Source organism: Bombina bombina, chromosome 9 (assembly GCF_027579735.1).
Source record: "Bombina bombina isolate aBomBom1 chromosome 9, aBomBom1.pri, whole genome shotgun sequence".
Classification (NCBI taxonomy): domain Eukaryota; kingdom Metazoa; phylum Chordata; class Amphibia; order Anura; family Bombinatoridae; genus Bombina; species Bombina bombina.
In genome coordinates, this window is record NC_069507.1 from 12,501,232 (window position 1) to 12,516,371 (window position 15,140).

The 15,140-nt window shown below is 37.0% G+C and overlaps 1 protein-coding gene across 1 annotated transcript in view; it reads left to right on the forward strand.

Moving 5' to 3' along the window:
* TLL2 (tolloid like 2) overlaps positions 1 to 15,140 on the forward strand; it is a 610,754-nt gene that overhangs the window by 554,994 nt on the left and 40,620 nt on the right. The window contains exons 17-18 of the mRNA XM_053691878.1: positions 1,518 to 1,645; positions 1,894 to 2,107. Coding sequence (XP_053547853.1) covers positions 1,518 to 1,645; positions 1,894 to 2,107 — 342 coding nt within the window. The remainder of the gene's footprint in view (positions 1 to 1,517; positions 1,646 to 1,893; positions 2,108 to 15,140) is intronic.

Below are 15,140 nucleotides of genomic sequence, written 5' to 3' on the forward strand. Positions count from 1 at the left end.
TCTGTTTATATATGTTAGGGTGTGTGTGCATCTGTTTATATATGTTAGGGTGTGTGTGCATCTGTTTATATATGTTAGGGTGTGTGTGTGCATCTGTTTCTATGTGTTGGGATGTGTACACATCTGTTTATATATGTTAGGGTGTGTGTACACATCTGTTTATATATGTTAGGGTGTGTACACATCTGTTTATATATGTTAGGGTGTGTGTGCATCTGTTTATATATGTTAGGGTGTGTGTGCATCTGTTTCTATGTGTTGGGATGTGTACACATCTGTTTATATATGTTAGGGTGTGTACACATCTGTTTATATATGTTAGGGGGTGTGTGTGCATCTGTTTCTATGTGTTGGGATGTGTACACATCTGTTTATGTATGTTAGGGTGTGTACACATCTGTTTATATATGTTAGGGTGTGTGCGCATCTGTTTATATATGTTAGGGTGTGTGCGCATCTGTTTATGTATGTTAGGGTGTGTGCGCATCTGTTTCTATGTGTTGGGATGTGTACACATCTGTTTATATATGTTAGGGTGTGTGCGCATCTGTTTATATATGTTAGGGTGTGTGCGCATCTGTTTATATATGTTAGGGTGTGTGTGCATCTGTTTATATATGTTAGGGTGTGTACACATCTGTTTCTATGTGTTGGGATGTGTACACATCTGTTTATATATGTTAGGGTGTGTGCGCATCTGTTTATATATGTTAGGGTGTGTGCGCCTGTTTATATATATTAGGGTGTGTACACATCTGTTTCTATGTGTTGGGATGTGTACACATCTGTTTATATATGTTAGGGTGTGTGCGCATCTGTTTATGTATGTTAGGGTGTGTGCGCATCTGTTTCTATGTGTTGGGATGTGTACGCATCTGTTTATATATGTTAGGGTGTGTGCGCATCTGTTTATATATGTTAGGGTGTGTGCGCATCTGTTTATATATGTTAGGGTGTACACATCTGTTTCTATGTTTTGGGATGTGTACACATCTGTTTATATATGTTAGGGTGTGTGTGCGCCTGTTTATATATGTTAGGGTGTACACATCTGTTTCTATGTGTTGGGATGTGTACACATCTGTTTATATATGTTAGGGTGTGTGTGCGCCTGTTTATGTTGTGTGCGCCTGTTTCTATATGTTAGGGTGTGTGTGCGCCTGTTTATATATGTTAGGGTGTTTGTGCGCCTGTTTATATATGTTAGGGTGTACACATCTGTTTCTATGTGTTGGGATGTGTACACATCTGTTTATATATGTTAGGGTGTGTGCGCATCTGTTTATATATGTTAGGGTGTGTGTGCATCTGTTTATATATGTTAGGGTGTGTGCGCATCTGTTTATATATGTTAGGGTGTGTGTGCGCCTGTTTATGTTGTGTGCGCCTGTTTCTATGTGTTTGTGTGTGAGCATAAATAATAAAAAGGTTTAATCATGATGCTGAAGGTGATCTCAGTGTCTGGCTATTGCTGCATATGCACATTTTTACCATTACACTTTTCACTCCCTTCCCAGCCGGCTGTGAGCACACACTAATTAATGCCGAGGGAACTATTGTCAGCCCCAGCTACCCCGATAAATACCCCAGTCGCAAGGAATGCACGTGGAACATCACGGCCACTGCCGGTCACCGGGTCAGACTGGTGAGTATTTACTGAATCTCCAGAACCCCCTTTGCTGCACTTGTAGTAAACACATTACAGGTAACTTCATTTGGGGAATATACAGGGAAGGTATTAATCATGGTGCTCAGTACTGTACTATTGTTTTTGTCCAATGTAAACAGATGATGTTGTAAAAGATTTCATAAAATATTTATAGGGTTTACTATAGATTTTCTGATGTCTCGGGTCCTCATCTTGTTAATTTGTTCATTATTTGAGTATTTTAGGAGTTTAATGATTTTGAGATTGAGCAGCACCAAGAATGTGCGTACGACCACCTGGAGCTTTACGATGGTCCCAACAGGAAGTTCCCTGTTCTTGGCCGTTTCTGTGGCAGTAAGAAGCCGGACCCTGTCATTGCAACAACAAACCACATGTTTCTCCGCTTCTACTCTGATGCTTCAGTGCAAAGGAAAGGATTTCAAGCAAAGTACGGTACAGGTAGGTAGCTGGCGCATAACTGATAGTTACATATTTGCTCCAGACGTCGCTAGATATTTGGGGATCATTAAGCTAGTTCATTAAATGATATAATTTGAGGGTCACATTTTATAGGCATGTTATATTTTGCTACACTGAGTTAGGTTTACATCCCACTGGCCCATGTACCAGGAAAATGTTTATTTAAAAGGCATACAGTCTAGGGGTGCATTTCAATATGGGGGGAGAGAGGAGTGTGTGAGAAACTCAGATCTCCAAGTAATTATATTCATAATAAGAAGCGACCATTACTCTGCTCCTCTCAGTTACCTGTCTGTAATTATGTTCATAATAAGAAGTGACCATTATACTCTGCTCCTCTTTTACCTGTCTGTAATTATGTTCATAATAAGAAGCAACCATTATACTCTGCTCCTCTTTTACCTGTCTGTAATTATGTTCATAATAAGAAGTGACCATTATACTCTGCTCCTCTGTTACCTGTCTGTAATTATGTTCATAATAAAAAGTGACCATTATACTCTGCTCCTCTCAGTTACCTGTCTGTAATTATGTTCATAATAAAAAGTGACCATTATACTCTGCTCCTCTCAGTTACCTGTCTGTAATTATGTTCATAATAAGAAGCGACCATTATACTCTGCTCCTCTCAGTTACCTGTCTGTAATTATGTTCATAATAAGAAGCGACCATTATACTCTGCTCCTCTCAGTTACCTGTCTGTAATTATGTTCATAATAAGAAGTGACCATTATACTCTGCTCCTCTCAGTTACCTGTCTGTAATTATGTTCATAATAAGAAGTGACCATTATACTCTGCTCCTCTCAGTTACCTGTCTGTAATTATGTTCATAATAAGAAGTGACCATTATACTCTGCTCCTCTCAGTTACCTGTCTGTAATTATGTTCATAATAAGAAGTGACCATTATACTCTGCTCCTCTCAGTTACCTGTCTGTAATTATGTTCATAATAAGAAGTGACCATTACTCTGCTCCTCTCAGTTACCTGTCTGTAATTATGTTCATAATAAGAAGCGACCATTATACTCTGCTCCTCTGTTACCTGTCTGTAATTATGTTCATAATAAGAAGTGACCATTATACTCTGCTCCTCTGTTACCTGTCTGTAATTATGTTCATAATAAGAAGTGACCATTATACTCTGCTCCTCTCAGTTACCTGTCTGTAATTATGTTCATAATAAGAAGTGACCATTATACTCTGCTCCTCTCAGTTACCTGTCTGTAATTATGTTCATAATAAGAAGCGACCATTATACTCTGCTCCTCTGTTACCTGTCTGTAATTATGTTCATAATAAGAAGTGACCATTATACTCTGCTCCTCTGTTACCTGTCTGTAATTATGTTCATAATAAGAAGTGACCATTATACTCTGCTCCTCTCAGTTATCTGTCTGTAATTATGTTCATTATAAGAAGTGACCATTATACTCTGCTCCTCTCAGTTACCTGTCTGTAATTATGTTCATAATAAGAAGTGACCATTATACTCTGCTCCTCTCAGTTACCTGTCTGTAATTATGTTCATAATAAGAAGTGACCATTATACTCTGCTCCTCTCAGTTATCTGTCTGTAATTATGTTCATTATAAGAAGTGACCATTATACTCTGCTCCTCTCAGTTACCTGTCTGTAATTATGTTCATAATAAAAAGTGACCATTATACTCTGCTCCTCTCAGTTACCTGTCTGTAATTATGTTCATAATAAGAAGCGACCATTATACTCTGCTCCTCTCAGTTACCTGTCTGTAATTATGTTCATAATAAGAAGTGACCATTATACTCTGCTCCTCTCTGTTACCTGTCTGTAATTATGTTCATAATAAGAAGTGACCATTATACTCTGCTCCTCTCAGTTACCTGTCTGTAATTATGTTCATAATAAGAAGTGACCATTATACTCTGCTCCTCTCAGTTATCTGTCTGTAATTATGTTCATAATAAGAAGTGACCATTATACTCTGCTCCTCTCAGTTACATGTCTGTAATTATGTTCATAATAAGAAGTGACCATTATACTTTGCTCCTCTCAGTTACCTGTCTGTAATTATGTTCATAATAAGAAGTGACCATTATACTCTGCTCCTCTCAGTTACCTGTCTGTAATTATGTTCATAATAAGAAGTGACCATTATACTCTGCTCCTCTCAGTTACCTCTCTGTAATTATGTTCATAATAAGAAGCAACCATTATACTCTGCTCCTCTCAGTTACCTGTCTGTAATTATGTTCATAATAAGAAGTGACCATTATACTCTGCTCCTCTCAGTTATCTGTCTGTAATTATGTTCATAATAAGAAGTGACCATTATACTCTGCTACTCTCTGTTACCTGTCTGTAATTATGTTCATAATAAGAAGTGACCATTTGTCAGAGTATATGAATATTATGATGAATATTACATATGTGTACATATATATATATATATATATATGTATATTTTATACACTGTATATGTTAGATGAGACCTCAGGATTAATTGAACATGAGTTTGTTGAACACAGATTCTAATACACGTCTATCAGGATTGACGATCAGTAAAGCCTTTTTGAAGCACGACCCCTGTAGTGTAAAACACACAAACATTTCTTTTCTAAAGGAAATAGCTCAGTGACCCTATTCATTTGACTATATATGCAGATTTTTATAACTTCAGAACATTTGGTGAGGTGAGAAAAGAATGTGTTCAAGGACCCCTTTGGAATTTGACACGTGTGATACAACAGTTCTATCTCACTGAATCTCTATTTGAAGAAGTACTGCAAAAACCCCTCATGGGGGAAGGTGACACAAATAAAATTAAATACATTTTGCAAGGGGAACAATGCCAGTTTTCCATGTATGTTTGGAATGATTCATGATATATATATATTAAAATTAAGCACATTGTATTAGGTGGATGATTGCTGCAGGGGATATTTATATAGGAAATAAATTCAGATATACATAGAAATGATATATATGTTTTGAAAACACAAAAGATCTTACTTAGCCTCTGTGTGTTTAAAAACATGAATAGATGTTTATGGACCTGAAGAGAAGTGATTATTAACATTTATTTTCTTATTTCAGATCTACATAGACAGGATTCACTTGGAATACAGTACAATACTGAATTAAAAATAAGCTATTATTCACATATAAATGCCAGGATACCGATAAAATTGTAATGCATTTTAAGCTACTAATTAGCAGTATTAAATTGCCTTGATATAATAAAATGTTAATAATATAACATATTTGGTATCAGAACAATAAAAAAAAAAAAAAAAATAACCTAATATTAACCATCTGTAATTGGGGTTATATATGATTAATGCAGAGAGTGTTATCTGATTAAATAACCATTTTATAAAAAAAAATTTTTTAACTTGCTTAAAAATGTCAGAAACGCTGTATTGTATTGCTATGTTGTACTGTATGCTGCCACCTGGTTTTATGTTGCGAGAACTACAGCCAGAAGGTTCTCTCTGGCTGTTAAAAATGAAATTTCCAAGGGCCAATCCGATTTAGACTTCCCAGATAACCAATGGGAAGGTCAGCTCCCGCAGGGCCACCCACAATTTACCAGTGATGGGAAAACCAAATAAAAAGTGAATGCAATGGAGAGAAAGGGACAGATTTTGCTGACTTGAATGATACATTGCTGGGCGTCCAAAATACACTCATTCTAAACAAGCTGATCTACCTTCTTCTCATTGATTGCGATATACACTTATTGGTGATCTGAGGTAAAATAATTCCTACCAAGGAATAATCGGATATTGACTGCTTTTTACTTTGGTAACGTATTCAAGGTTTTGTAAGATAAGTTATATGCATAGTTAATTTGTATTTAATAGATTTAAAGAAGCAGTGTGGTTTTTTTTTTTTTTTTTCTCAAGTTAGCATTTCACAGCCTATATATATATATTGTTTAAATCTGCGTCTGATTGACCAAGTAACTCATCTATGCAAGTTCTGATATTGTCAGTTAATTTTGTATTGGGATAAATTGCGGTTAAATAGCAGAATATATATATATTATCCTATTGTTTTATAAACACTGTTTAGAATTGTATTGCTTGGATGTTAAAGGTTTTTAGTCCCATTGTGTTAAATAAATAAAAGGCTGAATTGTGAAGGTATATTTTTCTGGGTTTTGTAAGAAGGATAGCATATCTTAAGAGTTGGTTTTAACGCATATAAACTTTTATTTAGTTTCCTTTTACTGCAAATATAGTTCAATATGTTTATGGATATTAACTAAATAAAAGAATTCAGATATTTATATTAATTGTATGGTCTAGTAGGTGCATGGTTGATAAGGGTTTCTATTTCTTTGTATTGTGTTTATAACCCTGCCATAAACTTATATATATTATTTGGATAGCACTGCTAAGATTTTCATAAATATACTGACATAATAATTGGAGGCACTTTGCATGAGATTTAATAATATCCATCATAATTGATATAATATATTTGTAAGTAAATAGAAATTATTATAAAAGAGAAAAAAAAATTAAAAAATTCATATTTCGATATTAATATTTTGAAGATATATTTTTTTTTTTTGAAAAGTTGAAATATTAATTTTCATATTTCGAGATTGACATTAATATCTTGAAATATTATTAAAGATTAATTTTAAAAGATTAATAAAAATATTAATTTTTCATATTTAAAAATTAATCAAAAATATTAATTTTTCATATTTTCAAAGTTAATCAAAAATATAAATTTTTCATATTTCGAAATATTAATTTTTCATATTTCAAAATTAATAATATTTTTTTTTTGAAATATAATTTTTTTTTTCTTCTCTCTTTTTATTGGCAAAAATTGTATTAGCGTTTTAGTTAAATAAATACTAAACCAATACAATAATGTCTGTAGCCAGAAGTGACTCATTTAATTCTATACATAGCAATGAAATTGGTCCCATAACCATACCTATTACTAAAGGTCAGGTCCTTAAGAAAGATATCTTAAGTTACCTTAAAGGGAAGTTTAATATTGCGGGTGAATTAAATGATTTTATGGATATGCTTGAAACTAGGGCTAAAAATATTACCGTTAATAATAATATGTGGAATGAAGAGAATGAATTCTTCCAGGAATTATTAATGATTAATCAATGCAAAGATCCCAAAAAGCGAGAAGAACTAATACTAAAATCTTGGCCCCTTTTAATATGCATAATTGACGAAATGTCGTTTTGTGTCACAGACAAACGATTGCAAATACAGGAGCTAGAAAATAGTATTCGTTCCTCGCGCAGACGCGAAGAGGGTTTAAAAATAGCCAAAAATAAAATGGATGAATTTGCCCAAAACCTAGCCACCTTAGATAAGCACAATATGGACTTAATCGCGCAGATACAAGATTTAAATAAACAGCTTGCGCAAAGCCAGAGAGAATTAAGCGATTTAAAAAGGTCATATCGCCATAATGAAAACCCCTATATTAGCAGTGAGAATAATACAGATAATGCTAACTCCTTTAGCGAACGCGTCAGGGACGAGGTACGAAAATATATAGAACAACATAGACAAATGACCCCTAACAGGTCAGAAGTAGATTTCCCAAATAGACAATCCCCTCAGGATGTAAATCCAGAGGACAGCTGTAGCGCAGCTGATGCGGGGGAGGGAAACTCTAACAGAGAATCCCAAAATAAGTCTGATAAAGTCTATGATTCCCATAAAATAATCACCTTCGTACAACGCGCAGTACCCATATTCTCCAATAAGGGAACAACATCTGTAATTGATCATTTACAGGCTTTTGAAAATGCGTTAGCTATAATGAATGTTACAAGTGAGAAATTGAAAATTGAATTTCTGCCTTGGGTATTTGACAGTAAGCATCACAAATTCTTTGTTTCACTAAAGGATATGAATATTCATTCCTGGAATGGGGTAAAACAACAATGCAGAAAAGAATTTGGGCAATATCGCACTAAAATTGCCGCGAAAATAGCGGTATATGGTTTAAAGTGTCGTGCAAATCAGAGTCCAGTCGAATTCCTTTCTGTATTGAAAAATGCGTACAGTATGGCTGAAGATAATCCCAGATTTGATGGCTCAGAATTTGTAAATTTATTTTTTGAAGCATTGCCTACACCCATCAAAATCAACTTAGCTAGAGATTTTGATGAGGACTGCTCATTGGAATGGCTGATCAAAGAGAGTACGAAGTTATACTCTATTCAGCAGTCCAGTGAGCAGGGGGTTAAAAAGGAGTCAAAACCCAAAATTGTGGCAGAAACTAGGGTGTCACCTAGCCCCCTCAATTTGGAGTCTAACAAGAGGACTTATGCAGAGGTGGCCAGTCAAAACAGGCCATCTCCACAGAGGTTTAATTCTGCCCCTCCCCCTACACAGGTTGAGGCGCAGGGAGACTATAACCAAAGTGGGGGACATAATCAGGTGAATAATTACTCACAAAGAGAATACTCACCAAATAATTGGTACCCGCGCAAGGGTAGATACAATAGACGGCGAAGATATTCTCAGGGTAACCAGACACCCCAGGTATATAATGCTCCCCAAAGTACTAATGCTAAACAAGCTGAACCCCAGGGGCAACCACGCCAGAATAGAAATAGTGGCCCTGATTCTGAGGGAACCCAATGGTCCAGGAATCAGTACAATGGGGCACCAGGAGATAGACCCAGGGGTAGAGGTAACTTGTACAATCAGGTAGATATGCTGTTTACCCAATTAAATTGGTTGAGCGAACAAATCGCTAATATGAGTCAAAAATCTACGGCTCAGCAACCGAACAATACTTTTTTAGGGGTACAGCCAGTGGTCAGCAGTGGACCACAGGCACAGTCATAAATACTGCAGTCTCACCTGAAGGGGAGGGGAGAGATATACAAAATGTAGTAATAAATATCAATGATACTAATCATGTTATCTCCCCACAGACCGGAAACGGACGATTTGGCCGTGATGACAAGCAACCTCATCCGGGAAAAGTTAACAAATCTCTTTCCTTGCAGCTCTCTCCTAACCTTATCTCCACAGATGCAGTACAAAAGAATCCAACCAACCCTGTCATAGAGGAAACAGGTAGGTATGAAGGTTCCTCTGCATCGAATGACACAGCGAATCCAGGTAAAACGTGGCGAAGCCCACAGATGTACAAGAATGCAAATTTTATGTGTGAAATGATAGAAACTGCAGGAAGATATTATGTACTAGTTGAGCTGCAAGATTCAGTCTCCAACCCTATCAGGGGATTAATTGACACTGGGTCACAGGCAACTATCTTATCCCACAGGTACTACACACAGCTAAATGAGCTAACACCCCACAAACCCAAAATAAGAGAATTTGACGGTTCTCTAATAGGTGTTGGGGGTGACTCCCTAAAAGTCTACGGTACTGCCTGGTTAAAATTTAAATTGGGGAACAGGGTCATAAGACACCCTGTCATTATAGTGGATCTGCCAACTGATCGTTTAATTATTGGTAGTGATCTCCTGAAACGATTAAGCACCATAATTGATTGCATAAATAATGTAATTTGGTCGCAAGTTAAACGGCCTATCAATTATGAAAAATCTGGTATATCTCGCACCCGACACAGCTGTCACGTGGTGGAAGAGAAACCAGATGCTGTGGAGATTCATTTCAGGAATAACTCTACACCTGAAATCACTATTCTACAAATAGATGATCAGACTCCTTTTAGTGGCTCTGATGGTAATACTTTTAAATTATCGCCTGGAAAGATAGCGAATATTTCCCTAGATAGCGATGTATTAACCATATCACTCCACAAGGGGGATCATAAAATCCCTAAGGGGGGAGGCCACACTCAATACCTCACAGGGATTGAGAGAGTTAAAGAGGATCTATTTATCCCTATACAAGTGCATGACCTTGGTAAAACCGAGTATGCTAAAATAAACTTAAAACAGGAAGCTAGCTATATAAGCGAAGGTTTATTAACGCAAATAGCTGAACCTAAAGTGATTAAATATCTTTCTCCCCAAGACCACAGTGTCAACGGCCTGGATGACAGGTCTGAAAGCTATAACATCACAGCTAAGTGCTTATTATCTATCTCTATTGGTAATAAGTCAGTGAAGCACCTGTTTTTAGTTTTAAATACTCCCCATAATCAAATATACATTGGCAATGATATCTTACATAGATATGCCATACAAATAGATTTGATTAATTCTTGCCTCTGGAGCAGGTTAAAGGGGGACCCTGAAGTATTTCAGGATGAAAATGCAGCCCTGAAATCAAACCATCAATTGCCATATGCTGTGAATATGCAGGTATCTAGCGATGTTATAATTCCTGCTGGGGCTGATAAATTTCTGTTACCCTTACAGGTAAAGAGAGGTCAGAAATTAAAAACTTCTGAAACACTGATTTGCCTCTCCCATAGAATACAAAATCTGGGTGTCACAGTAACCTACACTCCTATGGTGAATATTGGAACTGTTCCAATACATATTGTTGTGCATAACATGACCCCACAGGATATAACATTATCCAAGGGAACTACCATAGGATATGCACTGGAATCAAGTTATTACACTTTTGGATTCCAGAATAATGTAATTGGGCTAATACCTGAAGGATACTTAACTGAAGAACAATTAATAGAACCATCCTTTGCATCTATGCCAGAGGGTCTATTTAATATTCAGTCCATTTATCCCTTCAGCTCAGAGGAAGGCATCTGTAAAATTGAAGAAGCCTCTCTAGTGTTTGATCAGCCAATCAAACAGCAAGATTACCCCAATCCCCAGAGTCATGGGAGCAATATAAATTATAATCAAGGGGATCTCACCTCTAGGTTGGAAGAAGCCTATGAAATAGGACAGCCTGAAATCTTTCCAGGATTTCAGCAAATAGTCAAAGAGCAAATATCCTTAGCTAATGGCTGTTCCAGCGATGACGACCGCCAACAGCTGCGAGAACTCCTAATGGAATACAAGGATATTTTCGCTAAGGATTCTTATGACTGTGGTACTACAGACTTGCACATTGCAAGAATACAAACAGATCCTAATGCGCCACCTGTATTTGTCAAACAATACAGACTTCCCTTAGCCTCATATGATTCTCTTGCAGAGATCATAAGGAATTTGGAAGAAAGAGGTATTATCAGACAGGTGCACAGCTCTTATAATAATCCTATTCTAGGTGTCCTTAAGCCCAATGGACAATGGCATTTGTGTGCTGACTTAAGACAGCTAAACAAACGAGTATACATGTCTGGCTGGCCTGTACCATACATTGACCAGTGCCTAGCACAAATGCAGGGATCCAAAATATTCACTGCCATTGATTGTGCACAGGGATATTGGACCATAAAGGTACATGAGGAGGACCAGTATAAGCTGGCATTCTCTTTCCAAAAGGTCCAATATGCATTCCAGAGACTTCCATTTGGATACATAAATTCTGGACATGAATTTGCTGTATTCATGCATAAGGCTATGCCTGACGCACTGGAAAGGGGGACCTTATCTTATGTTGATGATGTTTTAATCAAAAGCACAGACTTTGAAAAACACATCACAGAACTTAAACACGTCCTCAGCCAACTTAAAAGGGCAGGTGTCAAATTATCCCTGCAAAAAGCTCAATGGTGCCGCACTCGTGTAAACTTCTTGGGACATGAAGTTACCTCTGACGGACTAAATCCCCAGAAGAAAAAGGTGGAAGCAATAGTGAATTCTAAAAACCCAACTAACTTAAAGGAATTGAGATCATTCCTGGGTATGACAAATTATTCTCGCAAATTCATTGATAATTATGCGGAATTAGCTAAACCACTACTACTTCTTCTAAAGAAAGATGTGAAATGGCACTGGAGTGAGTCTCAAGAGACAGCCATCAGAGAGCTGAAGAGAAAACTCACTCAAGCACCTTGCTTAGCGTACCCTGAAGGTGGCAAACCTTTCTACTTAGAAACAGGGTACACAGATGTAAGCATGAGTGCTGTTTTATACCAAAAGCATGATAATTTGAACAAAGCCATTGCTTATGCGAGTAAAAATCTATCCCCAGTAGAAATAAAGTTCAACGATTGCGAAAAAGCCCTCTTATCTACTGTATGGGCTCTACAAAATTTCCGCAGCTATATACAGGGCGAGAAAATTATTGTAGAAACGGCCCACCAGCCTTTGCTATATTTGCAAAGTGAGAGAATAAGAGATGGGAATTTGTCTAATAGCCGCATAACAGCGTGGACTCTTTCCTTACAAGGCTGGCCCTTAGAAATTCGCTACAAGCAGAATAAAAAGAATCCAGTCGCACAAGGGCTTGCTGAGCTCCACGACTGTACTGCTAGAGATCCTGGGGAAGAATTATCAGAAGATGATTTTCTGGAAGAACAATTGCTTTCCCCATATAAAATGTACAATGAGGACCATTGTCAAACATTACCTTGGGTATATGTTGATGGTTGTTCTTACCATGCCACTATTGATAATGAGCGCAGATTAGTCGCTGGCATTGGTATAACTGGGGCAAATGGATTCTCAAATATATCTGTAGGTTTCAACATTGGACCAAGATCCAGTCAAGTTGCAGAACTAACTGCTGTTTTCAAAACCATTGAAATGGCTATTGAACATGGTATTCATGAATTTGTGATCATAACTGACTCAAATTATGTGCGTGACAGTTTTGTTGAATACCTGCCAACTTGGAAAAGAAATGGCATGCAGAAAAGCAATAACAAACCAGTCAAGCATGGCAAATTGTTCTGCGAGATTGATAATCTGGTAGTATCCAATGATTTAACCATACACTGGAAAAAGACCAAGGGTCATTCCAGAGTTTTAGGTCCTGATAAGGAAGGCAATGACCTTGCGGATTCATTAGCCAAACAAGGAGCCATAACTGGAGAACTCCTTAATATTGACCACTTAATGGGTGCAATTCAGGTAGAAGCCATTACCAGAAACCAGGCAAAACAACAGAGTGAGACTAACTTGGTACAATGGAGTCAGGATTCTCCTAGTGAGGACCTGATCACTAGTCAAAAAGAAGACCCCATTGTAGGCATCTTCTATAAACACATAGAAGATCCTGAAAGCAACCCCATCTCAAAAGATGATTGTATTGGCAAAGAAGATCTGAGAATCTTAATAAAATCTAAATCACAATTCAAATTACAGGATGGTTTGTTAATTAGAACCTCCAAAACTGTCATCCAGCAGTGGGTAGTACCCACCAAGTTCAGAGGTCTAATGCTTCAACATGCCCATGATGCTCCCACATCTGGTCATCGCGGTGCCAAACTCACGTATGAAATATTGCGTGATTATGCTTTTTAGCCACACATGTTGAAAGATGTTCAAACCTACTGTCAAGGGTGTTTAATCTGCCCACAGTTCCAACCCACTGCACCAACGCATAGAGCGCCATTGCAGAAGAGGGGGATGGTAATGCCATGGTCAGATATACAAATTGATTTTATCGGTCCAGTAACAAGATCATCAAGAGGTAACAAGTACATGTTAACAGTGACATGCCTGTTCACTAAATGGGTAGAATGCATTAGTGCACCTAACAATAGTGCTGAAACATGTGCAGCATTGCTCATCAACCATGTATTTTCCAGATTTGGTTTGCCCCAAAGAATCGAATCAGATCGGGGGACCCACTTCACTAGCGAAGTGATGACAAAAATGTGGAAAATACTAGGGGTTAAAAGAAAGCTCCATATTGCTTATAGAGCTGCCTCAAGTGGTGGTGTAGAGCGTTACAACCAGTCCATTGTTAAAATCCTCAAAAAAGTTTGTGAGTGAAACAGGTAAAGACTGGGATATAAAACTACCTCTAGTCTTAATGGCATTAAGAGCAACTCCAAGTAGTGCTACCAAGATGTCACCTTTTGAACTGATGACTGGTAGAAGAATGGTTCTACCTCAGCATCTGCTGTACCGTACATCAGACCAAAATTTGATAGATGCTGCCAATACACATCAATATGTGGAAAACTTAAGAAAGCACCTGCAATATGCCTTTGCATTTGCTCAAAGGAATTTAGAAAGAGCCGCAACTGCCACTAAAACCTATTATGATCTCAAAACATCCAAAAAGGAATATGAAATAAATGATAAAGTTTATCTTTATAACTTTGGAAGAGATCAGGTTAGGGAGAAGAAGTTTCTTCCCTCATGGAAAGGTCCTTTCGTCATTACTGACAAAATATCTCCAGTGGCCTATAAAATACGGATCCCCAAAAATGAAAGTTTCATAGATAAATGGGTACATATCAATCAATTGCGGGCATGTCATCCCAGATCCCAACTACAAGTCATAGAGGGAGAATGAAGTGTCATATCCCCAAATGCACTAAAGACATACTGTAAGTTAAAGATGCCTAACTGATAAACATGAAAGCTCAAAATAACAAACTTTCTTCATAAGAGACTGTCTATGAGGTATACGGTTGATCCTCATCAAATACCACTGACTTTAAGCCAATTCAAATACATGTGTCCTACATCTATTTGAAGTTGGAAGGGGGATTTATGTCAGAGTATATGAATATTATGATGAATATTACATATGTGTACATATATATATATATATATATATGTATATTTTATACACTGTATATGTTAGATGAGACCTCAGGATTAATTGAACATGAGTTTGTTGAACACAGATTCTAATACACGTCTATCAGGATTGACGATCAGTAAAGCCTTTTTGAAGCACGACCCCTGTAGTGTAAAACACACAAACATTTCTTTTCTAAAGGAAATAGCTCAGTGACCCTATTCATTTGACTATATATGCAGATTTTTATAACTTCAGAACATTTGGTGAGGTGAGAAAAGAATGTGTTCAAGGACCCCTTTGGAATTTGACACGTGTGATACAACAGTTCTATCTCACTGAATCTCTATTTGAAGAAGTACTGCAAAAACCCCTCATGGGGGAAGGTGACACAAATAAAATTAAATACATTTTGCAAGGGGAACAATGCCAGTTTTCCATGTATGTTTGGAATGATTCATGATATATAT